Source organism: Poecilia latipinna, unplaced genomic scaffold (genome assembly GCF_001443285.1).
Source record: "Poecilia latipinna isolate Pla-1442-1.1 unplaced genomic scaffold, P_latipinna-1.0 Scaffold67, whole genome shotgun sequence".
Taxonomy (NCBI): domain Eukaryota; kingdom Metazoa; phylum Chordata; class Actinopteri; order Cyprinodontiformes; family Poeciliidae; genus Poecilia; species Poecilia latipinna.
Window position 1 is genome coordinate 470,583 of NW_015112683.1, and position 24,978 is coordinate 495,560.

At 40.9% G+C, this 24,978-nt stretch overlaps 1 protein-coding gene across 18 annotated transcripts in view; it reads right to left on the bottom strand.

Moving 5' to 3' along the window:
- dst (dystonin) overlaps positions 1 to 24,978 on the bottom strand; it is a 115,539-nt gene that overhangs the window by 36,158 nt on the left and 54,403 nt on the right. For 16 of the 18 annotated variants that reach the window (XM_015060484.1, XM_015060469.1, XM_015060443.1 and 13 more), the window contains 25 exons: positions 21,704 to 21,850; positions 20,291 to 20,379; positions 20,095 to 20,203; positions 15,499 to 19,329; positions 14,629 to 14,775; positions 14,266 to 14,484; positions 14,036 to 14,179; positions 13,677 to 13,946; positions 11,991 to 12,143; positions 11,667 to 11,900; positions 11,283 to 11,564; positions 10,039 to 10,587; positions 9,694 to 9,870; positions 8,570 to 8,693; positions 8,063 to 8,271; positions 7,658 to 7,975; positions 7,397 to 7,563; positions 7,152 to 7,308; positions 6,612 to 6,738; positions 6,391 to 6,441; positions 5,295 to 5,530; positions 5,033 to 5,162; positions 4,565 to 4,764; positions 3,966 to 4,464; positions 1,621 to 3,092 (listed from right to left, as the gene is read on the bottom strand). In XM_015060484.1, coding sequence (XP_014915970.1) covers positions 1,621 to 3,092; positions 3,966 to 4,464; positions 4,565 to 4,764; positions 5,033 to 5,162; positions 5,295 to 5,530; positions 6,391 to 6,441; positions 6,612 to 6,738; positions 7,152 to 7,308; positions 7,397 to 7,563; positions 7,658 to 7,975; positions 8,063 to 8,271; positions 8,570 to 8,693; positions 9,694 to 9,870; positions 10,039 to 10,587; positions 11,283 to 11,564; positions 11,667 to 11,900; positions 11,991 to 12,143; positions 13,677 to 13,946; positions 14,036 to 14,179; positions 14,266 to 14,484; positions 14,629 to 14,775; positions 15,499 to 19,329; positions 20,095 to 20,203; positions 20,291 to 20,379; positions 21,704 to 21,850 — 10,041 coding nt within the window. The remainder of the gene's footprint in view (positions 1 to 1,620; positions 3,093 to 3,965; positions 4,465 to 4,564; positions 4,765 to 5,032; positions 5,163 to 5,294; positions 5,531 to 6,390; positions 6,442 to 6,611; positions 6,739 to 7,151; positions 7,309 to 7,396; positions 7,564 to 7,657; positions 7,976 to 8,062; positions 8,272 to 8,569; positions 8,694 to 9,693; positions 9,871 to 10,038; positions 10,588 to 11,282; positions 11,565 to 11,666; positions 11,901 to 11,990; positions 12,144 to 13,676; positions 13,947 to 14,035; positions 14,180 to 14,265; positions 14,485 to 14,628; positions 14,776 to 15,498; positions 19,330 to 20,094; positions 20,204 to 20,290; positions 20,380 to 21,703; positions 21,851 to 24,978) is intronic. The other 2 variants (XM_015060460.1, XM_015060581.1) reach the window with 2 other exon arrangements.

A 24,978-nucleotide genomic window follows, 5' to 3' on the forward strand; every position in this document is an offset into this window, starting at 1 on the left:
ATATTTAGTGATCAAACTTGGTGTTCACCGAGATTTTCCCACAAATCACAAGCATTCATTCCATTTCAGATCCTTCAAAATATCAACCCATCAGTTACTGATACAGAATCCAGATATCTGTTATTATAACTAGTCAGAAAATAACTATGTAAATGTTCAGAGGTTGGGACACAGGCTTAGCTATATTACTGTGTAAAGTGACGCCCTGCTGAGAACTACCTGGCTGTGACGGACTGTCCCATTTGCCCTTATGACTGCACATAGACCCCAGTGCTTTTGTGAGAGCCAGCTGTCCTGACTGAACACAGCAGTAGTCCCCAGAGGACTGCTATGTATGCAGAAAAAGTACTTAGGAAAACCTAAGGCCTCTAAAATTCTAATAAAAAACGTGCAAAGCTGACTTCATACCAATTCTAGGGTGGATGACCAATGTAAAAAAACAAAAGTATATTTTCTCTTGACACAGACCAAAGAAAATTGTAATTGATCCACTGGGTGAGATGTCCTGAAACAGCTATTCTGCAATGAACCGGAACATTGAAGAAAATGGTGCAAAAGTATATTTTCAATAAAACCAAAGTACGATAATGGAAAAAATACATCCCAATATCTAAAGAAGTCATGTTGATTTTAAGAAAGACTTTGTGTACAGAAAAGGGAAGTTTCTCTTAAAAATTCCACATATATTAGACTGGTTTTCTATTCAAAAGCAGTTGGATTGAAATATCTATAAATCAATTAATCAAATCTTATTTGTATAGCACATTTCAGCAGCAAGGCATTTCAAAGTGCTTTACATAATTAAAATAAAAACAGAATGTAATAAACAGTGAGAAAGAGAAAGAGATTTTGAAAACAAATGATTAAAAAAGATAAAAACATTAAAACCCGCGCCCCTTTTAGGACTTCAGTTAAACCTTGTTTAACTGGGACTCAAATCCTCTGGGAATTTAGTCAAAAACACCGTTTGACAAGGACTCCAGCCTCTAGGTTTTTAAGACTTTAGTCAAAACGCCATGTGACAAGGACTCTAACCTCTAGAGCTTTAGTCATAAAAACATAATGTGTTATGATCCGTGTGTTTGAGTGTTTATTTTTGACATTTTCTGTGCTTCTGTCCTGTCCTCCCCGTTGATTGTCCCCCAGGTGTGTCTACTTACCTGATTACCCTCCCTGTGTATTTAAACCCACCTGTGTCTGTGTTCTTCGTCGGGTCCTTGTCTAACATTGTCAAACCTTTGCCTGTTTCCTCGTGTCTCCAGTTGTTCCTTCGTGCTGTTCTGCTGGATTTATTTTCATTAAATTTATTATTTTTTCATCTACCTGGGTCTCAGCGTGCAATCCTCACTATAACCACACCGCTTCATGACATAATGTGTAAATATAAAAGAGTGCAACAAACGTTATTGCGGTCTAGCTGAAAATAAAACAGTACGCATTCACGACATACATAGATTGCACTAAAAGTAGAATGAATGCACATTAAAGTTTCAAACATTATGGATTTCAAAGAGCTGGAGCACCAAACCATGGCACACAGCAGTTTAACTAAACTAAACTATCATAAAAATCCAAAAAAATGCAAATGCAAAAATTTTAATTTGGTTTGTAAGAACGCACCTTTACAGCATCCAGCTGTTGGTTGATCACGTCTGTCTCCAGGCTGACCGCCTCCTGGGAAGCCTCCCTGGCCACAGCTCTGAGCAGTTTATCTCCCACGTGATGCACTTTATCATACAGTTCCTCCAGCTTGGCAAGAGTACTTTGCACCTGGACTTCTCTCGCCTTGGATCGGTCCATGAGTTTGCTGCACTGTTTGCTCAAAGCGTCCAGGTCCCGCTTCAGGCCCAACAGGTCCGGCGAAGAGTCAGACTCATTCAGCATTTTCTTACAACTGTCCCCAGCGTTTGATGTGTTGGCCATCAGCTCCCGCAGCTTCGCTGTGAAATTCTGAATGCTCTGCTGTTGCTCTTTAAGGGTGGCCAGGTCTAAATCCACTGGAGACATGTTGTCGAGCTCGTCGTCCAGTTCAGTGAAACGGGTAAACATCTCACGAATGCTGTTTTGGAACTGTCCAATGCCCTGCAGCTTACTCTCCAGCTCTTGGCATGCTTCCTCCAGTTTTGTGTTAAGATTGCTGTAGTCCTTTTCTAGGCTATCGGTCTGGAGCAGGAGATCAGTCACTCCTTCAGCATCAGGGACATCTACTACAAGGTCCTTTGCCAAGGTCTTCATGTGCTCCACTTGGTTCTGCACTGCCTCTAAGCTCTTATGTTGGGCTTTCAAGTTTGTAAGGCTTTTGTTACTGTGTGCCTGAACCCCTTTTGATTCAAATGAATCAACCTGATTCTTAGCTCCTTCGAGTTGACTTTGTGCCTCTTTGTAGGCATCATTAAATTCTTTAACAGTGTGCGAGATTTTCTCCAAGTGTTCCTTTTTGACCTGGAGTTCTTCCACCAGTTTGTCTAGTCTTGCACCAATACTGTCTTTCTCCTCTGTTATAGCTTCAGTGTCTGTGTTGGCAACCTCCAGAAGGCTTTCGGCACTTGTGTTGAGCTGCTCCACCAATCCTCTGTGCTTGTCAACATCCTTCTGGAGAGCTTTTACCTGAGAAATGGAGCCCTCGATGGCAGCGGGGTCAACAGTGAGCGTGATACGACCCTCACTGGCTGCACAGTCCTGAATCCAGGAACTCAGCTTCTCTGCACTCTCCTGAAACTTCTGAGATCTCAGCAGGGCGGATTTCAGTTTGTCAGCCTGCTCTGCGGAGCTCTTCTTCACTTCCTCCCAGTTGGAAGATAAAGTAGTCAGCTGTCCTTGTAGCGCCACCTTTTCCGCCCCATCAGTACTCTGCAGCAACGTCTCCCCTTTTCCTCTGATCGCATTGTAAGCTTCTTCGTGTTCCCTGAGAGACGTCTGGTGCTTCGTGTGCTCCTCCAAAGCTTGTTGCAGGACGTCCACTTTGGCAGAGATGGGCAGAGACGCATACTGGTCCTGGAGCTTCTCGGCCAGCCAAGATTGGAAGTCTTTGGAGGTTTGATGGAACTGCTGAGAGCTTGCAAAGGTCGAGTTCAGCTGCTCAATCCGTTTAGCTGCAAAACAAAAACACATAAGAATTCTAAAACACCTTTTTTGATATTTTAAAGCAAACACAGGGATGCACCAGTCAGAGTTTGGTGGCAGATTATGGAATCTCCACTTTAAAAAAAAAAAAAAAGCTCTGACGGCTTGATATTAATTTTAGCCAATTGCAATATCTCTCGATCTACGAGTAACGGGTTTCGTAAAAAAACAATACTTCTACCAATCCCACCATGAACAGGGATCCATAATATGTGTTAGACACAAGTGCATAAACAAACTTTGCATTAACATTTTAAAACAAAGACAAAATTACTTAATTTAAATTTGAGCTATTTAAAACGCACTACAAGGTTAGCTGCTTGTTCCTTGACAAAAAAGAAGTACAAGTTGGAAAAGATAAAACTGTTTTCTGCTAAATACCCACTTTCACTCCAGCAGTATGAATGAACTTTCTCTCTAGAAGATATAGCTCTCTTACATATTTTGTATTTAATCTAGCCAGAAAAATTCACCAAATAGGAAAATAGCTTACATTGATTTATTTCCACTCAGTGACAACTTACACATGAATGAGTTTTGTTAGGGCTTTGATGTGGCGCGTTTACCAGTGCTGTTTAATGAAATGAGGCTGCTTTGAGTTTTCTCCCGCACTAACACCTTCAATGCTGAGTGTTGATGTGGTTAGTGTTGTGTTTTCTCTTTGGTGTGATACGTTCTTTAGATGGAAAAAGATTGTGTTTTTGAGATTTCAGTTGGCCTCTTACTGGTAAGAGCCAGTTCATATAAAAATAGTCAAATCGAGTCATTAAGGCAATTTTTTCTGGTGCATCTCTACAAAAAAAAAAAAAAAAAGCATTCTGCGATAAAGTTGAAACACCAACCTGCTTTGTCCTCCAGCTGTTTAAATGGCTTGTTGACGCTCTCCAGTTGCCTAACCAGGTCAGCTTTGAGATAGTCTTCAGTCACCAACGCTGAGAGCTCCGCATTGATGGCCTCAGCTTGTTTCAGCTTCCTCCTCTCCTCCCTCAGCTGAGCCGAGATGTTTTGGACGTCTTCCAGCTGCTTCTTCACGGCGTCCGGCTGGGTGCTGCTGCTGTGATGATTGGTCAGCTGATTCTCCAGCTGAGTGGTCGTGTTGCTGAGGCTCCTCAGCAGCTCCTGAAACTGCCCCGTCTTCACCACCGCTTGGTCGATGAGGCTGTCCCGCTGGTCCAGCTGTCCAGTGAGGCCCTGCCATTTTTGGGAGATGGAGGCAAGTTTTTCCCCCACCAGTTTCCCACTTGAGGGATCCTGGTTGCCTGCTGAGCTGAGGATGGCAGAGGCTGCTTCTTCGAGTCGCTCGTGTTGAGCTTTACGGCTCTTGAACTCATTCTGCAGAATCTGGAGAACACAGATTTTTTTTTTTTTTAAATTGTTGAGCTGCTCATTCCTACTACAGTCAATTTTTCTTTTTCTTTTTTTTGTTGCCGTTTTTGCAAACCTGCACTTGTTGCTTCTGCATTTTAAGCATGTTGGGGTCAATAGAGAGAGGTCCAAGAACACCCATCATCAGCTCCTTCTCTGAGAGCCACTGGCTGAGCTGCAGCTCTGTGGTCTGGAAGATTTCTAGATTCTTGTTGGACTCTTCCAGGTTCTGCTTCCTCTCTTCCACCGAGCCACTGATTTCCGTCCATGCAGCATCTACGGAAGAAGCCAAGAAAAACAATGGCACTCTGTATTAGTAAGCACAAACACATCTTTCTGACCTCTGCCACTTTGTTGAACTCCTATTGTGCACATCTTGGCACCAGAAATGTGTTATTTTTGTTTATTTAGAGCACAAACTGAGATCATACCCCATTATGTTAACACACACTGCAGTTTTTAGACAATAAGCTGACAGTGTAACATAAGGCCTAACATACCTGTAAGCGTGTCAGTGACATAAATAAATGCTATTTACACATACCTATTTCTGCAAGCATCTTCTTCCATTTTTCTGCTTCGGGAGAGCGTGGATTAGCTGAGATCAGACCCTGAAGCCTCTCTCTTAGTTTCTGGAGCTGCTCTTGCTTCTGTTTCATGGCATCTTCAAATGTCTGTGAGAGTTAAATAATTTATAAAATGTTTCCACGAACACCACTTCTTTTCAAAGTAAAATAAACAAAACAAAAGAACATTGGCAAAGTCAACATGAATGCTTTGCTTGATGAGCTGAAAAACATCTTTACCTTCTGTTGTTCGAGCTGCGTCCCCACAGAATCCTTCTCAGATGCTGCAGTGTTCCAGGATGATGTCGTCTTTTTCATGTCCTTCAGCCATGTCATCATCTCCTCTGTCCCCTTCTGGGCCTCTTTCACCTCCTGTAGCGCACTACTTAGCTGCTCCACACGGCTTTTCAGTGTTTCTCCAAGGTTTGTGTATCCCTCACTGACGAACGACATGTTCTGCTGGATTCCCATCAGTTCTGAAGATATCATAAATAAACCTTTTAATCTCCCCTCAGCAGTTCTATCTATGACAGTCTATCAATAAGTTAATCCTTAATTAGAGCAGGGACTACATATAACATTAGACATATCAAAGTGAGACCAAATAAACTTATAAGGGTCTCACTGAAAAATATGTGTGTGAACAAACTCGGTGCCTGTTGAGTTTTGATGCAACTAAAAATAGTCATAAGCCTGAATTTGTTACAGCAGTTTTTGTTACAGTAAAAAATATATATATTTTGGGTTATTGCTGCAACCCAAGATGATCTATTAGACTGTTCCTACAATTTAGAGTTTGATAATGCCCCTCCCCCGCCTGTTGCTAAGGATGGCTGGAGAGCTGGATGAAGAATGCAGCTATATTCCTTATTGCCTACAAGAAAGACTAATCCGGATGATTGGAACTGTCACCAGTCCTCCAGACTAATAAATGAGTTAAGATGAGTTTATTATGTTTGTGCTGCAGCATTGGAAAGCAGAACAGCAAAATATTTGGGAAAAAATTGGAATCAAAAGCACTAAAAACCTCTATGCAGCAGGTTTCTGTTTAACTCTACTGACTGAAATCCAAATAACCTTGAATAAATGTAAGGACAGCATTATAATAGCACTAAGAAGTAGGAAAACAAGTTTGCTGTTCTGCTTTGAATAAAACAGAAAAGCATCTATTCTGTATTAGAATGTTGATGTTCAATGAAACAAACTCATTTTTATTCAAAGTTAGCATCTGGTGAGAATCCCGTAACACAGTCTAAAGCCACTGCACTTCAACACAGAAATATCACAGTTCACCACAAACAGAGTTTTCTCCACACTAGCGTCCGCTCTTGGTTACCTTTATGGGTTAGGTAGGTATGGCCTGCTGGACCACCACCATTAGTTAGAGCTGATGCAAAGACAAAAGACAAGAGATGAAAAGCAGAGCACTGACTGCCAGGTTTGTTGATATAAGTTCTTGCACAGTTAGTCTTACAAAACAACACAAGTCATCCCAAACACCATGCCTCCTCGCCTTCTAAATAATTCAGAATATGCGAGATGGATGGAAACCCTTACCGGACTTGTTGGGGGTCTTTGTCCTGGCAGGGGACGTGAGCGAAGTGATCAGGCTGCACAGCGCCGACCCTTTACTATTCAGGTCTTTGACTGCAGAGTCTTTGGTTTTCCATTCATCAAGCAGCTCCTAATGAAAACAATTTATAATTCAAAACATTTAAAAATCAAACCATGATGACTGAAGGTATACTAAATGTATACGCTGGAACTCTCCAAGCAGTGTTTTGTATGATGCATTTTGTGATGAAGTGTGCTGAAAACAGCCTCTCAGCTAGATAACAGTGTTTTACTCCTTGGTCGTCTCTGTGTAAACACTCACTGTTCATCTGTCATTAACTGGCAGAGAAAGCAAGCTGGGGCTGAAGGGAGGTTAGGGAGGACGAGGCTAATATCTGTTAAAAACATTTTTTCTGTAACAGATGTGATGTACCTTGTAATCTGCGACTTCTGTTCCTACATTTTAGGCACACTTAGATGAATACAAGTGCTGAAGGAATAAAATAGTTTCTACTATGTGATATTAATTTACATCAGACTTACATTGACTATCTGCAGGTCTTTCTCCAGTTTTTTCTCACTGCTACTTGGCTGAGTGGCAGGCACTTTGTCATTGGTTTCTTCCAGCCATTTGGTGAGCATGCAGACCGCAGACCTGAACTCTCCCAGCTGGTCCTGACAGGACGATAGCTCTTCTTCCCTGCAATAGTCAAGGAAAGTCAGTCAGAGCGTAGCGTAAAGTGATCTGAGCACTGACGAGCTGCAAAGTGTTCTTTTATTGCACTTACTTTTCGTTCACTGTGTTCTTGAAGGTGCTAAAAATATTTGAGACATTTTCAATCTTGCTCTGAAGTTGAGCTTTGCTTCCATCCGGGCTTATTTCACACAACTCTCTGCACAGAGTCTGCAGCTTCTCCATATCACTGGCATATTCAGCCATCTCCGCCTTAGTGCTCTACAGGGAAATACAAACGTAAAGTTTAAGTTTCATGTGAAAAAAAAAAAAAAATAACACTGAAAATGTTACACTAAACAAACATTATGCACACCTGCATTTGCTGAGACAGTTCACCAAAGGTTTTTCCAGGTCCGTCTGTTTCATCCAGTTCTTGTGACCGCCTCGTGACAAACTGCTGGACCTTATCGGTGACTTTTTCAAACTCTTCCACTTTTTCTTTCAGCTGCTCCAGTTGGGAAACTTTCTGCTTGTGCCTGTCACATGCATCAGAGAAGCGCTGGGAGAGAGCGTCCATCTTTGACTGCAGGAGCTCAGCAGTGGAGGGATCGGCCGTCTCCACAAACTTCTTGACTTTGGCTTTGATGGCTGAGATGCTGCTCTGGCGGCTCGCTATGTCCTGCTCTATTGCCTGATACAAGTTTATTTTATAGTTAAAGGGACTGCAGACAGCTGTGATGTGAAAGCTATCAATGAGTAGGTGGTAAAAAAAACTTACTGCTTCTCTACTGAGCATGTCCCCGAGAGACGTAGAATCCAAAGGTATTTTGTCTTCGTCCTTCACACTTGCCTCCACTCCCTCCATCCACCCAATCATCTCATCCAAGCCATCCTGCACACTCATAGATCGGGTCAGGGTGATTTGAAGTTTCTCGTTTCGGTCACTCACAGACTTGGAAAGGTTGTCATAGCGCTCCACAATGTCTTCTGCAAAATGGAGACAAGGCAGCTCGTTTGTTGTGCTTCAAACTGACCTAATAAATTCCTCTCTTCCTCGGCTTTAGTCCTCAGTTGCTAATCTTGTTGACGTAAAACGTCATTGCCACCAATTTGTTGGTGATTTGTTTGTGCTCCATCATTTGTTGTTGTAGCTGTTAGTGTAATGTTTTTTGTTGTTTTTTTTTTGTACTATATGCAGCCTGAAACATGAAAATTAACTTTCTCCCTCTTGGCTTCAACAGACAAAAGATTGGGTTTCCATGCAGACAAATCTGCCTATGCTTACCGACTGTCTCCTGTATCTCATCCGGGTTGCTCAGGAGGTTTCCTTCTGATGTCACTAATGACTCGGCTGTTTTATGTAACATGTCAACGGCCGTCTGGTGCCCCATCATCTGACCCTGTAAAGCCTGCGGATTAGTAGAGGACAAATCAGGAAAAACTCAATTCTCAACCTCACATTTATATTTTTACTTGTGCAATGGGAAAAGAAAACAACTGATTGAAAAGGTTTAATCCTTTAAAGCCTTATAGAACAAATAATAGCCATAAAAATTGTTTTTCTCAATCTTCCCCATCACATAGACTTAGAAAAAAATTTTTGTCATAATTGATTCCATAGATTAAGATCTATTTGATGTCAATGTATTAATTTATCAACATAACATATGTTTTCTGTAAACATATCTGCATCTCTGACAGATATGTTTCAATAAGGATACACTTGGCATTAAAAAATAACAGCTCATTCTAGGCATATGAATTAAAATAACCTTTCTGCTTTGACATGAAAACGTTAAGGCTTCCAGTATTTTTGAGATGGCTAATATTTCAATCTCCAAGTCCTAAGCTCATTCCTTGGCTTACAGCCGCCTCTTATCACAGCATATCTATGCAATAATTCACCATCTCCCTGTAGAGAAATGTTAAAGTCGACTGCAGTGAAAAGCTTTCACACAGATAGCTTTGTCAGTCTGTTCTTGTTTCCTTTTTGCAAGAGTATCCAAGCTACAAATAACCAGAGTGAAAACTATTTATGTGTGTGAACGCACTGAGCCAGAAATAGCTCTGTTGTATTTTAGATGGTGGAAACACTGTATAAGGTAAGACAGAGCTATTCTGCAGTGACTTTAAAACCCAGTTAATGCTTTCAGATGAACATGTTATTTCTAAATAAAAATCTACTCAGAACTGGATTTATACTAGAAATGCATTTTGCTTTGATGAAAATTATAAATACAGGCAACTTGAAGCTCTGGATAAAGTAAACTTAGGCCAAACTAAAAAAAAACAAAAAAAAAAACACAAAAATTAAGAGTGTTAATAACATTTTTAAAGAATGAAAAAGCTAAAAGTCTTTTAGAAAAAAAAATTGAACTTGAAAAGAGAGTTAAATCGTTAAATCCTTGCCTTGGTCTCCTCCAGCTGTTTCTGCAGTGTTTGTGGGTCAGCTGCGATGGCTTCTGACTGCTGCTTTCTCGCCTCTTCCTCTGAGTTGTTGAGCCACTTAAGAAGACCCGTACTTGAATCATCGTACTTTTTGTACTTGTCAACCACTTCCCTGAGGTTGTTGCCAAGCAGGTTGCACTAAAATGAGGTGGATACATCCAAAAATTGACTACAAAGGATCACATGAAACTAGAACATATAATCAAATGAGAAATAGTCATTGACCACTAAAAAGCATTATAAAGAACTGCTACCACCCAGTGGCAGTTTTAAGCAACTGCAACCAACAACATGAAAACGAAATACCTGTGAATGCAGCGTTTTGTACCGACTGGCTGCTGAATCCAGTTTATCCTTGACAGCCGTGCAGGTCCCTGAAGTGTCCACGTGTAGCAAAGTGTTCTTAAAAGTAACATCAGACAATCCGCAGGCTTTAGCCACGTCCAACACCTTCTGTCCTGACATCGTGATGAAGCGAAGGTCTCCCTTGTGCGAAATGACATCCTCTGAGAAAATGTTCTGCTTCTGAAGTTTATCACTCAGGATGTTAAGGGAACCTGCAGGAGCTCCCAGAGATTCGATCTCTCCTTCTGCCTGCTTCAACCAGTCTTCAAACTCTTCACAGTCATCCTTGAACTTCTTCACCTCCTCCTGGACTGACTGCACCTGCTTCATCTGCTGTTCAGCCTGAGTCAGTGAGGCCTCGTAGCGCTCCTTCAGGTCTTGGATGTTTCTCTGCAGCCTCTCCTTCTCCTCAGGAGACAACATATTAGCTTGTTTGTCGAGCAAGGCCTGAGCGGACCGTGTGGCCATGATCAGATCCTGTTGCTGGGACAGAATTTCCTGATGGTGGGCCTGTGGAAAACAGAAGTATTATCACAGCGATAATTCATCCATTCATATTCAGCTTCTTGCCTTAAAGGCAGGGAGTACCTTCAAATCAACAATTTGTAGAGTTTTCTTTTGTTACAATTACAGCTGCAAGTCTCTTGCACAGAACACAGTCAGTTTTCCAGATCTACCATCTCTCACTCAATGTTGGTCTCAATTAATAAAGAAAATCTAACTCCATGTTACAAACTTTAAGCGTCACTTCTTATACATTTTGTCATCTTAACATTGTCCCCATTCTACCAACTTGGTAACTTCCTAGTGCAACTGGTTGCACTGGATTTTATTTTCGGGTATTCAAGTAAACAGGGCTGAATATTAATGCCGCCACAATTTTTATATTTGTCAGTAAAACATTATGTACAATCCCAATAAAATGTGCAAAACACTGCAAGTCTTTTATAGTCTTTTTCTAAGCTTTGTCCTTTTATTTGATACTTTGTATGAACAGTTTGTAATATAACCATTTTAGGACTCACTGTGATTTCATCTACGACTGCAATTCATTACTTCTTGAAAGTTGTCCATTTTATAAAAAGTGAGGTAAAGACCTGGCTATGCACTTAATATTCGATCTAAAACGTCTAAAGTCTGTATACAACATGAAGTAGACTGGGAAGTATTACAAGCGTAACATTTTTGGAATAAACAAGCTGTACCTTGACCCGGTCGTACTGTTTATCAAGGTCCAGGGATGCAGCGTTCTCCTCTTTGGAGTCGCTGCCAAAATCCTTTTCAGAAGTCTGCAAAGCATTTCCATTGGCATCATCATCCTCTATCAGTCCTTTGGCCGAGGTCTCCTCTGGCAAGTTCCCGTTCTCTTTACTTATATGGTCCGTCTGATTCAGACTCCTCATGTTTTCATTCCCGATGTTGGATATCCAGTCCAGAAGACCTTCAATTTTGCTTTTACTCTCTTCAAGCCGTTCAACAGCTGCTGCCTGCTTAAACAGACCACACATTAGTGATGTTGATTTCCTGTGCTATAAATTCAGATTTTTTTTATTTTTATTTCAGACAGCAGACGTGGAAGGAACCTGAACCTTTTCGCTTTCCTGTTTTATGGCTGTCGTTACAACTTTTTCTAAATCCTTCCGGGACTCCTCCGCTCGCTCGTTCATAAGCTCGGCTTTGCTTTTGGCCTCCTCCAACTTTCTCTCGATTTTCGCAATCTTGTCAGGTGTCAGCTTGCTGCGGTTTTCCTCCAGAAACTTCTTAGTGCTGATGATCACTTCATTTAAAGCGCTGGCATTCGTCAGCACGTCTTTCTGCAGAGCCTTGATCGTAACAATAACTTACTTTCAGACTGATCTGTGAGATTTTAATTATTTCATTTCTGATGTGAAACAAATGAAACAACATCAAACCTGGTGGTCATGCTGGTACTGTTGAAGATCAGTGACGCTCTCGGCATTATCAGCCTGCTGCTGATGACCAATCAGTCGGTTTTCAGTCAGAGTGAGGTTATCACACACTTCCTCTAGCTTTTCAGTGAACTCCTTGTGCTTCTCCAGTAAAGTCTAACAAAAAGGAAAAAGGAAAACATGAAAGGTGCTATCATCACTTAAAACCTTCAGAGGTAAATTTTATAGAAAACATTATCTTCAAACAAACTTGAACAAGAAGAAGAAACCTTTTTGAAACACTCAGGCTTAACATGCAAAGAGTAACCTAAATCCAGTATGCTGTAAACATGCTGTTTCAGATTTGCCATTTGGTCTTTTGTGATGCCACTAAGGTCAAGAAGATATTTCTTTATGCGTGTGCATGTGTGTGGGTCTCATAGGTTTGGTGTGTGTAAAAAAAAAAAAAAAAAATTCCAATGATGCATTTAGTCCACTGGGGTTTTGAGACCTGTGGAATATAAGCAGCACAGATGTTAGTCAGAGGCAGTGGTGAACACCAACGCATGCAAACATTATCAAAATATACAGGCTTTTATAGAAGAATCAATCAGCTCCAAATTCAGAAACAAACAATGTTAAAGGTAAGAACAATGCAAAAATGGAAATCAACAAACTAAAGCAAATGAATGTAAAAGACCAAGTTGTAATTTAAACTAAAGTTTACATTGAGTACCAAAAAATGTCAACATACGAAACTACCTGCTGTTGAGTATGGTGGAGGTATGTTTTCCTTTTATTTTTTGAAGGGACGACGTCTCATTTTATCATTCATTAAATAAGTCTGAGACTGGCAGTAAAGACAATTGTATGTGATGCTCGGCTTTAGCTTAAATTTTGTATCTGGTGTTTCAAAAGCCCAATAAAAGTAAACTGGGCTGTGGAATTGAAGTGAGGGTGAAGGCAACTTTTAGCAAGTTGTATATCTTTGACATTCAGCTTTTGCTATTAGCCAGTTCAAAGGATTATTTTTAGCTTGTAGCTTGTGTCTTAGGTCAAAGTTGTGTTTTTTTTATGCTTTTACAAGGACACTCAGGTTTTATGCATCTCTTTGTCTCTGCTCTTTTGTGTTTTTGATTTTTGATTTTTTTTTTCCCATTGATGCCCTCTGGATTTTTTTCTGAAGTAATCATATCCTTGGTATAAAAATAAAACAACAAAAAGTTTTTACAAGCAATTAGGGGCAATAAATACACAGATGCATGCACATATTAAAAACCAGAAGAACAAAAAGAGCCAGAATGTAGTGACCTGCCTTAATAGTTTTACACAGCTGTACTGTAAGATTTTCCTGAGATTTTTCTTGATGCATAAAAGTTGACATATGGACTTTTATATGCACATTGAAAATGTGCATATAAATAATATCTGTAGTATCTGTATTATCTGTAATAATAACAGAAAATTATTTGTATTTTTTATTTTATTACTTTCTCAATCAGATTTTCACTCTGTTTTTACTACTGAAAAAAAATCAGAAATATCTTTTGCCATAATTGATGAAAGATGTTCAACAAGTACTTATTATGTAAATTAAAATTTGTCATTTATTTGCTTAAAGATATTTCTCAGTATATTCCATAGAGTGTTTTAACTTTGATACAAATCACTACATTCTGTGTCTATTAAATGTTGTAGTGTTCTCTTTACTTCTTTTTCTAACTGCTCGTTCTTAAGGCAGGCCTCGTCCTGCTTTTCTTTCTCTTTAGCGTCCAGCAGGGTATCTAAGGCGCTCCTCTGTGTAGCAAGCTTGTCTGTCTGCTCCCTGAATGCTCGCTGTGTGCTGGTGAGGAACTTAAGGAGGTAACTGCTCTGAGCTGGGCTAAGAAACTGAGCATTCTCAGAAATGAAGCACTGGATATCAAATGTAACATCTTCCATTTTGAGTCTGGTTTCTTTTGAAAGAAGACTCTTTGTGTCCTGGAAGTGGAAAAAAAATCACAGATTAGGGATTTTTCCAGTTTTGGCTAATGTATTGATGCATCTTTGTTGCTAGATTAAAAAGGTACCATGTTTAGCTGACTAATATGCTTCAACGTGTTTACGTCACACGCGGCCAAATTCACATCCCACATCTCAGAGTTATTTTGAAGCATGTCTGTTACGTTAAGAAGATCGCCAAGATGTTTCTGGTATGTTGACTCCAATTGTGACTGAAATATAGAGTTAAAATAGTTATATGCTTGTTTAGCTGTTGCCTAACTTAGTTTTTTTTATTGTTTCCTTTCTTAACACGGACCTTCTCTGCTTCCATGACTTGAATCAAAGAACTTTGCCTTTCTGCAGACATTTGGGAGACAGCAGCAAAATCTGACTCCAACTGCAGATATGTGGAGGCCAAATCTTGGTGAATCTGTTTGGGAATTTGGTCGTCGTCAGCAGAGTTTAGGAGATGTTTGGCTTTCTCCAAATCCTTTCTTAGGACACTGCCCAGTTTAGAAACCTCAGCTTCTAAAGACTAGAAGAAAGACAGTTTATGTCAACAAACTAGTAAGCAACATTAGCTTACTAAATTAAAAAAATCTATGGCTAAAATTGAAAATTGATAACATTAATGTTAGATCATTCTAAATCCCGAGATTTTTTTTTTTTTTTGCCTGACCTGACATTCCTCGAGCTGGATCTGCAGTCCTTCCATGTTGTGAACTGGGGGCGCCTGCATCAAAAGGTCTTTCTTTACATCTTCTACAACATCAGCATGATCTTGCAGTCTGCCAACACATTCCAGGTAATCATGAACGGAGAACAACTGTGGAAAATAAGAACGTGTAAGACCAACTTCACTCTGTATTCTATGACCTTAATTTTCTCACATTACAAAATTAAATCTAAATGTATTCCACAAAGATTTTATGAGATGTGATTTTGTGTGTGGCAAAATCAAAGCAGGGCATAGTTGTCTATATAAGGAGTACACATCTTTTCAATGTTTTTGTGCAAAGCATATTCTAAGAGTGAGGGATATTTATAGTCAGCATCCCTTGCGCTGATGCACATCTGCAGAATGTTGTTGAGGTGCTTTCCTTCAGCAGCTACAGCAAAGCTGGTCAGATTTAATAAGAAGGCATCAAAGATATAAATGCTGTCATGAAACATAAACTTCTTAAAAGCTGTGAATTTTTTGAAAGTGGGGCAGAGATCCATTTTTTTCCAGCAGAGCCCTGAGCCCAAACATGCAGCCAGAGCTTGAATAACTTGCTTAGATCAAAGCAAAGTAGCTAAACTAAAGTCCAGACCATAATCCAAATGAAAATATTCTGGCAGACCTGAAAACTGCTGTTCATAAACACAAATCCAGTTTTGACTAAGATTGAGTTAGGTGAGAATATTCTGTCTCTGGATGAAGAGTGACTGTAATTGTAACTGCAGCTTTAACAAAACACGTATAATTTCCTTCAATTTGGCCTATCACATAAAATCTCAAAACAATCCGTGAAAGATTGTAGGCAAACAAATAAAAAACAAACTCTACCTCAGTTTTGACCTCTTCAGCTTTGTAAACATCCGAGCTGTCGGACCCCCAAGTGGACGGTCGGCGAGCTCCTTCAGCAGGATCCCAGATGCCTGGATCATGTGCAGACTCTTCGTCCTCTCCCTCAGAGCTCTCCTCCTTGATGCTCTCCAAAGTGCGCAGCCATTCCTCCCGAGTGTCGCCCCCCAGAGCGCTGCTCAGGCTTTCCACCATTTCTTGAAGCACTGAAAAGTCTTGGCTCAAAGAGACCGTCTTAAAAAGCTGCAGGAGCTGCTGCTGGATATTTGAAGGATTGTCCTGTTCTTTGATTTCACAGGCCTCATCTTCCTCACATGTCAGTTCTGAGCTTCTGGTGTCGCTGCTGGTTTGATCTGAGGTACTGTTCTCATTTATTCCCTGAAAAATGTCTTTTTCTATAGGTTGTAGATTGTCTTCAGTTTGTTGGGTGTCCTCCTGCTCATCTATTAAAACCTTTACGGCTTTATAAAACGTGGACTGACTTGAGCAGCAAACAGAGGATGTAATGCTGCCGTTAGGCAGATCAGCAGTTCTCTCCGATTGACGATCTGATCCCAATCCTTCAGTTTCAGGTTGCCTCAAGTGAACGTTTGAGGTTTCACAAGTTTGATTCAAACAGGACACATTTACATTATTATCGACTTTTTCCTGCTTTGATACCGAAATCTCCACAGCCTCACTGGAGATCACGAAAGTGTCATCGTGCTGCTTCTCTGGAGAAAGCCTCTTCTTGTTTGTTTTAACGTTAATTTCATTTCCACAATTGCCGTTTGGCTCTAATGCATATTTGGTAGCCTTTGATGGATCTTCCACATCACATTCATGACTGGAAGGAGGGGTGTCTGATTGCTGTGCAGGTGTGTCAGAAAGAAAAGCACGTGCTCTCTGAGAGATTTGCCTACAAACAGGTTGAGATTCAGTCCTTAAATCTGCTGTTAAATGAAGCACATCTGGCTGAGGTGATGCACATGTGCCTGCAGCTCCTGCACGATTCATTTCACTGATACCTTCGTCTGCTGAAGCCAAAATAAATGCACCTTCAACTAAATTCCAAGAGGGCAAATGGTGGAGCCTCTGAGCTGGCTCACTGTTTAAATATGAGCAAATATTTGTGTTGGGTTCCGTTTCTAAGCAGAAATCACTGCACAATGATGCAGTTGTCCCTAATTCACTCTCACTGACAGCATGAGATTCTTTCTGGAAGTCATTCCCTTCAATGGAAAGCTCATCAATGGTCTGGCTCTTAGATTTATCAGAGCAACATGTGACAGATGCTGCATGCTGAGGCTGGCTTTGTGAGTCAGTGCTCATGCCACTTATATTCGACAAGTCTGATTCCGTCACAGGAGCAGCGTACTCTTCGACAAAACCACGGACATCAGCTCCACCTGTCAGCTGCCCGTCGAGTGAAACCCGTGAGTCACAGTCTTTAGCCATCAAAGGCAGAGTGTCTGTAAGAAAAACGTTTCCAGAAGCAGGAATCAAAGAGGAGGGTGAGATCACCTCGGACTCGTCACCACAGTGTGTTTGATTACTCATTGTTCCCGCATTTCCTTCTTTATCAGCATCCTCAGTGTCTTTATTGTCTTCCTCATTTGGTAAATCAAGCGCCATGACAGCCGCTCCCCTCGTCGTCTGCAGCTGCACGTTTTCAGCTCCGTACATCTGACTCCAACTCACAGTGTGACCCTGCAAGGTGTCAGAATTGACGTTTTCTCCAGAGAAAGAGCAGGATTTTAGCTCCATGACAACCGGCTCAGTTTCACCTAATCCAAATTTCAATGCATTGCTGTAAGTAATAGTGCAATCAGATTTCAAAGAGCTCTCCTGTTCTGTCTGACAAATGTCTATTTGTTCCAGGTCTAACGTGTCTTCATTGAGTCCTAGCGCACTGATTTTTTTGTCTGACTGCATGTTATTTAGCTCTGGTACAGCCTGTTCAGCCATAAAGTTCTTTAAAGATCCCAAGGGGTCAGTAAAATTACCCTCTTCCTCCACTTGGTCGTTTTGAACCCGAAGGGTACAGTTAAAGTTGTCCTCGCCTTCAATCATATCAGAAGAGCATAACAAGTAAGACTGGGTTACATCATCATTGGTTGATTTTCTGCATAGTGACTCTGCATTGCAATTTGGCAGAGTCTCTTGATCAAACTTTATTGCAGATTCATAATTAAATGTTGAATCAGCATTTTTACTCTTTGCAGAGTATGAAGTCGGAGGCAATGGTGTCTCTAGAGAAGCTGTGTCATCAAGGCTGTTACTGTCAGCGTTCCCGGAGCCACACTGGAAACGCTGTGTGGCCCGTTTGAAATGAACAGTAGTTTCTCTGTTTACGTTAGGTTCAATGCCATTAACCTGTACGAGTTCATACGTAAAATCTCGTTTCAGAGGTTGAACATCAGTGACAATTTTTTCTTTGCAAGTCACCGCTTTATTAACCAGACAGACTAAATTATTCAGCTCTGATTCATGTTGAGAGTTTTCATCAGGGGTAGTTGGGCAATTGATATCATAGATAAAATCAAAATGATTCTGTGGGTTTTCCGTTACTTGCTCCGTTTCCTCATTTATGAGCAACATTTGTACATCTGCCTGTTCCGAATCATAACTGGGGTTAAAAGTAAAGTGAGTAAAATTTCGAAGAAAAGTTTGACACCGACTGTCAAGAATCAAAATCCTCTGGGCTGATCTGAGATCGACGTAGCTGTTCATCATCAAGTAAGAGATGAACAGCTGCTCTGCCTCTGATGGAGAGGGAGGGGTCGGATCTGGAACAGCTGCAGAACGATGCCGTCCATCCACTGAAAGCATTTTATACATGAGCCACGACGAATAGGTCTCATGAAGGTGCTCAAAGTCAGGCAGTGAGTCAGGAATTTCAACAGATCTCACCATGTCTGCTGTGCAGCTGTCAATCAGACCCTTTTTGGCAGCAGAGTTTATTTCTATTATCTCTGAGCTTCCTGGAATGTAAATGGCAGCTATTTTTCCTCGACTACTGAGCAGTGTGCTGGTGAACTCACTGGTGGTGATTTGGTGGTCACGCAGCATTGAGTTGCCTGTGATTTCCCCAGTAGGGGGCAGTACAAGTCCCAAAAACTGCTGCTGGTGTCCCAACCCTACGAGGGTGCTGCTGGAGCTCATCAAATCACACTGAACTGCTACATCCACCCTCACATCGTCATTGTTGTGGACAATCCCAGAACAATCATCGCACCCTAATGTGGTCACCTGATCACTTGAACCTGATTCAGACCTCAGCGGGTTAATTTTCCTCTCCGAGGAAGGCGGTTCATTTTTACCGAGGCACCCAAGAACGAGGCCATGAACTTCGTTGAGCTTAAGCTCCTCTTCAGGCTCACAGAAAGACAAACCATCAGAAATTCTCATAACTTTCTGCCTTTCCAGAATTTTTAAATACGTAGAGGCAGGAATCAACCCACAGTGAAACGCCCTCTCTACCATCAGCGTGTCTCCTGTGTAGGACGCATCCAGTCCGTCGTCAATCTGGTTTATCTTTATTATCCTCATGCACAGACCCCGACTGGTAGAAGCCTCCCTAGCTGCTGCTACATCACTCGGAGACACAGAGGAAATGTGTGAACTTTGTATGCACTTGCTTGATTCATACTGGGGGGAATGTTGCAGTGCTGATGTGTAGATGTGATTTTTTTGGACACTATCTTCCCAGTCCAGTTGAACATGAGGCTCAGAGGAACAGGGGTTGCAGCCTGCGAGCGTGTCTGGGAGAGCGGCAGAAGCAAAGTGATCAAACACTTCTCCTGTGGCTCCAGCCCTGGATGTCTTTAAATTCTGTAGAAAAACAGAAACACAGCCAGTAACTCCACTAGCCTTGACTTCCACATACAATGCCTTGGAAAAGTATTAATACTCCTTTGAATTTTTCACATTTTGTCTCACTACAACCACAAACTTCATTGTATTTTGGGGGTATTTTTATGTGATAAATCAGCATATGAGGAGGAAGTAGGTTGCATTGTTGCATTGAAGATTGTGGTTATATCACAAGATGTAACAAATTTCAAGGGGTAAGAATATATTTTTAAGGAACTGTATGTGTTCTTTGTAAATATGGATTAAAATATTTACCAGAAAGACAAAATCTATACTCACCATCACACAAACATGGTTAAAATATTGTGTGCAGAAGAGCAAGACTGCAACAGGGTTACAACTGGAGAGTGACGCACAACACACTGAAAGCTAACATGCGTTTGCGGTGTCCGACATCTTGCAAAAAGGAGTGGAGTTAGTTAGTTCGCACACTGTAAGGTTAAAAAAGTCAAGTCTGTTTTGACACTGAACCCTGCGAGAGCTGAAATACACGAATGGTGGAGGATTTTTCAGACCAAAGCTGGCGCAGTGAAGCATGTTTACAGCATACTCAGATACTCTGGACTCCAGCTAAACACATATCATACCAGAAGTGCAAGAGAAAACTGCTCCAACTATAATAAGGAAAAGCAGATCATGTTCATCCATGCATCTAAACATCAGGAGGGCACAGTAGCACACATTTGCAACAGATGCAGTCAGACATAATGCCTAGAACCCAACCTCTTCTGCAGAGGTCGTTTGATCTGAACACTGCTGAGAGATTTCACTGTAGGCCTGAGTGAGAGCATTCAGCTGCTCCTGGGTCTTCCTCCTGTCCTCCTCCGTCATCCTGTGAAGAGAAGAACATGGAGTGAACAGCTGAGTTTCCACAGTGAATAAAGTATTATAGATGCAATATCAGAGCATTAACACTTACTTGTCACCATGTTTGTTCAGCATTGTTTGTGTGGCCCTCAGTGCTTCTGCAATTTGCTCCTTTTTGGAAGCCATTTCTTCAACTGAAACCTAAAAACATCAAATATGTAAATGTTTACATATTATAAAAAGCAGTCTGCAATTGTGTAATTAACCAGAGAATATGATAAACTGCAATATAGCACAATTATATGTCAAATTTGGGGTTTAAATGGCTTAAATCTTATTGTGTAAGTTTTATTAAGATGCAGCAATCAAACAGAAATTTTCATTTGATCAATACTGATTACTAATCAGTAGATCAATAATTTAAATGTGATTTAAATGAAAGAAATAGCCTATAAATGTAATAATCAGCATGTGCCTGGTGTTTGAATCCAATAAAAATCATCTAAAGATAACTGATGTTTTATTCTAACAATGGTGTAAACTATGTACTTTTTTCACTTTTCTTTGGATTCAAAACCAACATTTCTATCAGAAACTTTAACACTTTACTCTATGTGTTGTAGTGATTTTTCCAGTGCTGAATGTTGGTTTTCCCAATTTAAAAAGAAAAATTGTGCAATATCTAAATTGGCAGGCAGGGCCTCAAAGAAAATTGGAAATCATTAGAACCTAATCATTGCTAGGTTCCTTTTGAGTTGTAATTTACGATATGTCTTAAGGCAATGTACAAACATATTTTAAATCTCAGTCACACAAAAAAAAGACATAAACACTGATTAAAAGGAGAATCAAAAATAATCTTGTAATTTAGCTAATAACCTTGCATTGCACAGTAATTACAAAGGGCCAACCATGATGTTTGTATCCTTGCAAAATAAAACAGGTCAGTCATCCGATGCATTATGTTGGTAAATTAAAATAATGGATGCTATGAATTAATAGTGCACATTGATTTTCCTAATTTTATTCATTAAAACAGGTCCAAAGGAAGTTTTCAAATCCTTGTCATTATTTTTCTTTTCTTTTTTTTTAATAACTCAACATTATTAACAAATAATTGCTTTTAGGTAAATCACCATTGCCTCCACTATTAACATGCCCTCACAATTATTATGAAATAAATAAGATGTAAAAACATAATTTGTGCTATTCACTCTTTAAAGTTTTCATTCCTTCATTCCTTACATTGAGCTATTTTTATTTGAAATGTGTTTATAAGACTGTAATAATGATTGGGAGTGAAAACATTCTCGTATATATATATATATGAGTGCTTGTGCAACTTCTGGAACTGATTTTATTGTGTGGAAGTTGATTGGATTAATCCAGCATGTAATCCAATTAATATTATCAAACAAGTGTTAACCCAAAAGAGGTTACTGCAACAACTAATAACTTATGTCTGTGGTTTTTATTGTAAATCACAGTGACAACAAGGATACACCTTAACATATACACGAGTTACCTGGTGTTTATTTGAGGCGTCTGTGTTGGCATTACTATCTTTCGGACCATTCCCGTCATTGTTCACGGTCCGCTTCACATCGGACATCCAGTGCAACAGTTTGCTAACTTTATCACCATGCTCTCGCTTCTCCTCATCAACTGACCTCTACAATTAAAACAGGCAGGAGGTCAGCAGGACTCTTAATTTTTCAAATAACCAAACGTTGTTAATAAGAAAAGTAAGTTGTTTACAACTTGGCCACGAAGCAGAAGAATCGGCTACATCGAACATAGCAGTAAAATATGGGTGTGAAAAAAAACAACAAAAGGAAAACATAGTAAAGCCACATTTTCATATATCCTTTACAGACGTTTACTTAAACGCACAAAGATAATGAAATGCTGTTTTGGCCCCAAATGCATGAACTTTTGTAGCCTCCAATAACCTCAAACCAGTGTGGCAGTCAAACACACTTCTTTCCAGTGCCTCTTTGAATGTGACTCGTCTCTTTGTCTTGGGACACGTGAGACTTTGAGCTTGGAACTGCTCATTTTTGAGCAGAGTGGCTGTAGTCTTGCCGACAAGGTTGCTTTGAATCACTTCTTCAAGAGAGACTCTGTCCTTTGTGTCAGGATTTATCAGTCCACCGGTCAAGAGCTGAAATTCAGCGCAGCGGAAACCCACATCCTTTGGGAGGAAGTTTTCTTGAACAGCCTGGAAAATAGATAATACCTTCCCAGTCTGAGGGTGGGTGATACCGTTGAATGCCTCTTCGAACTGTTGGAGCTGCTGCTTTAGAGCCTCGTCTAAAAGACCTCTTTTCAGAGCATCGGAGAGTGTGTGTTTCTCCCCAGTCGAAGGGTCACAAATTCCCCCCGTGCAGGCCTGGGACTCCAACAGTCGTAATGCCGTCACTCTGTCAGTAACACCCTGCTGAAGACCCTGAAGAACTGAGAGCCTCTTCTTCCTAGTGATGTCCCAGAGACCGGCAATGGGGCTATTGACATCTTCCACAACAACCCTTCTTGAAAATATGATGTCTGCAATCTCATGGATGCTTAAAAGACCACTGCGATAGCTTTCAAACTCAGACATTTCAAGAAATCTTTGACTTAAAGCAGATTCTAGACAAAGCTGTCGACCACTTCTGGCATCTGTGATGAAGTGACGTGAGTTTCCGCTTGGGTCAACCAGAGAGTTTTCCTGCCAGTTGCTTTCCTGCTGAGACAGGAACAGATAGGTGTTTTTGTTGATGTGTTTCCCTTTAAAGGCTTCGTACACAGACATTTCTGATCCACAGCTGCTGTTGACGACTGACATTCTATGAGGACTCATGGGAGATGTGTTTGTCAAGTGTCTCTCTCCAAACGGGACAAGAAACACACTGCCGTTGATGTCATATAAGCAGGTCTTGAGTATTTCATCGTAGTATGCCCTCTGTCCGGTGTCAGGGCTGTGGAAACCTTTTGGGTTGCTCACCGGATCGTGCAGACTCTGCAGAGTCTCTTTGTTTAAGAGACCGTCATTCAATGCAATAAAAGTTGGGACTCTCATTCCGGTTTCTGGGTTAAATAACCCTCCTGAGGAAACCTGGACCTCAAGTATCTTCTTGCCTTTAAATCTATCTATAATTCTCTCTTCCATGGCCTGAAAGACAGAAAGTTTTCTGCCCTTACAGATGTAGCCACTAACAGCTTTCTCTGCTTCCATCAGCTTCTCTTTCATGCTTAGATCTACGATGCCTTTCTCTAGCGCCTCTGCAACAGACACCGTTTCTCCTGTAGCTAGATCCACGAGACTGCCTGTTGCAGCCTGAGCCTCGAGGAACTCAAGAGCGTATGTCTTTGCAAGAAAGCCCTTTTCAGCTGCTTCTAGGAAGGGCGTCTTTTTCTTACTCGACTCAACATAAAGTCCAGCTACCGTGGCAGGTTTATCAGTGCGATGGACAAGTGATGCTCGCACTTCTTCAATGGTGAGGAGGCCCATCTCCAACTTTTGTAAAACCCCCTCATCCAGAAGCTTATGCTTGATCCAGTAGTGAATGTCAGGACTCCCAATAAACTCCTGGTGCTTCTGGGAAGTTGATATGCCCTGTGTTCCATAAGATTTTCCTGTACTTTTTTCAGATGTGATTATGGCTTCATGAGTTTCTCTGACTTGGTAAGTGCCTGTCTTACTGATGTTAGATTCATTCTGCCCTGGGTCTTTAAGTCCACACAGAGCCATGTAACCCGGCACTTTGACTGAGCTGGGAAGATCAGATGAAATGTTACTCTTGTGAGCAATGTGCTGCAGATTTTTTGCTTGAATACTGGGGGGTTCGTAAAGAGAGGCAACTTCCTTGACTTGCTTAATTCCTTCGAGAACGTTTCCTCTCTCCATCTTCTCCATCTGTAGATGTGACATTAGAGGAATGCTTAAGTTATGAAAGACAAAAGTTCACTTTTAAAACTAAAATATGCACAGTATTAAATTTCATTTAAATTAGTAAAATATCTTTAAATTTCAGTGACAGCTTCCTTCATACCTTTTTGATATTGAGAGTTTCATCCTCCATTCTGCTCTTTGCTCCCTCAATAACTGTCGTCATTTTCTTCTCCATGGGAACATTTTCCTTCAACAGATCAGCTTTGCCATTTGCCACTTTTGGATGGACGGTCTCCGTCACCGCTCCTCTCAGAGTCGACAGAGTTTTCTGCAGGTTTTTCACCTCTCTCACGTACAGCTCTGTTTGTTCTCGTAGGGCTCTTGCTTCATGTTCTTTCAGTGACAGATTGCGCTCGCTATCCGACAGCTTTTGTTCAAACTTTGTTCTCTCAATTGACTGCTGATTGCAGAGGCTTTGCAGAGAACTTATTTTAGAGGCGAGTTTCAGTTTATCGTCCTCGAGTTGGGTAATCTCAGACTTTGCTTTCAACAAGTCTTGCTCAAGCTTTGTTCGTTCTCGCTGCAGTTTCTCCGTTTTGAACTGAAGCTCCTTGTCCATATGTTGCCTTGATTCTACTGTGGTGTGTTGCAAAGTTTTAATCAGTTTTACATCTTGCTTAAAATATTTGTTGAGTTTCTCTGCTAATTCGCCGCTTTGTGACTGTTGGCCTTCCTTTGCAATCTCAGACTGCAACAAAATCATTTTCTCCTCAATTTCTGCCTGCATAAGTGACAGCTGCCTCTCATAGCCTTCTTTCTGGAGCTCAAGTTTACCCTTTAGCTCCTCCAGCATCTTCTTACATTTCTCCAGCTGTTCCTCCATCTGCTGGGACCTCAGCTGAAGAGTAAAGTTTTCTCTTTGCTTT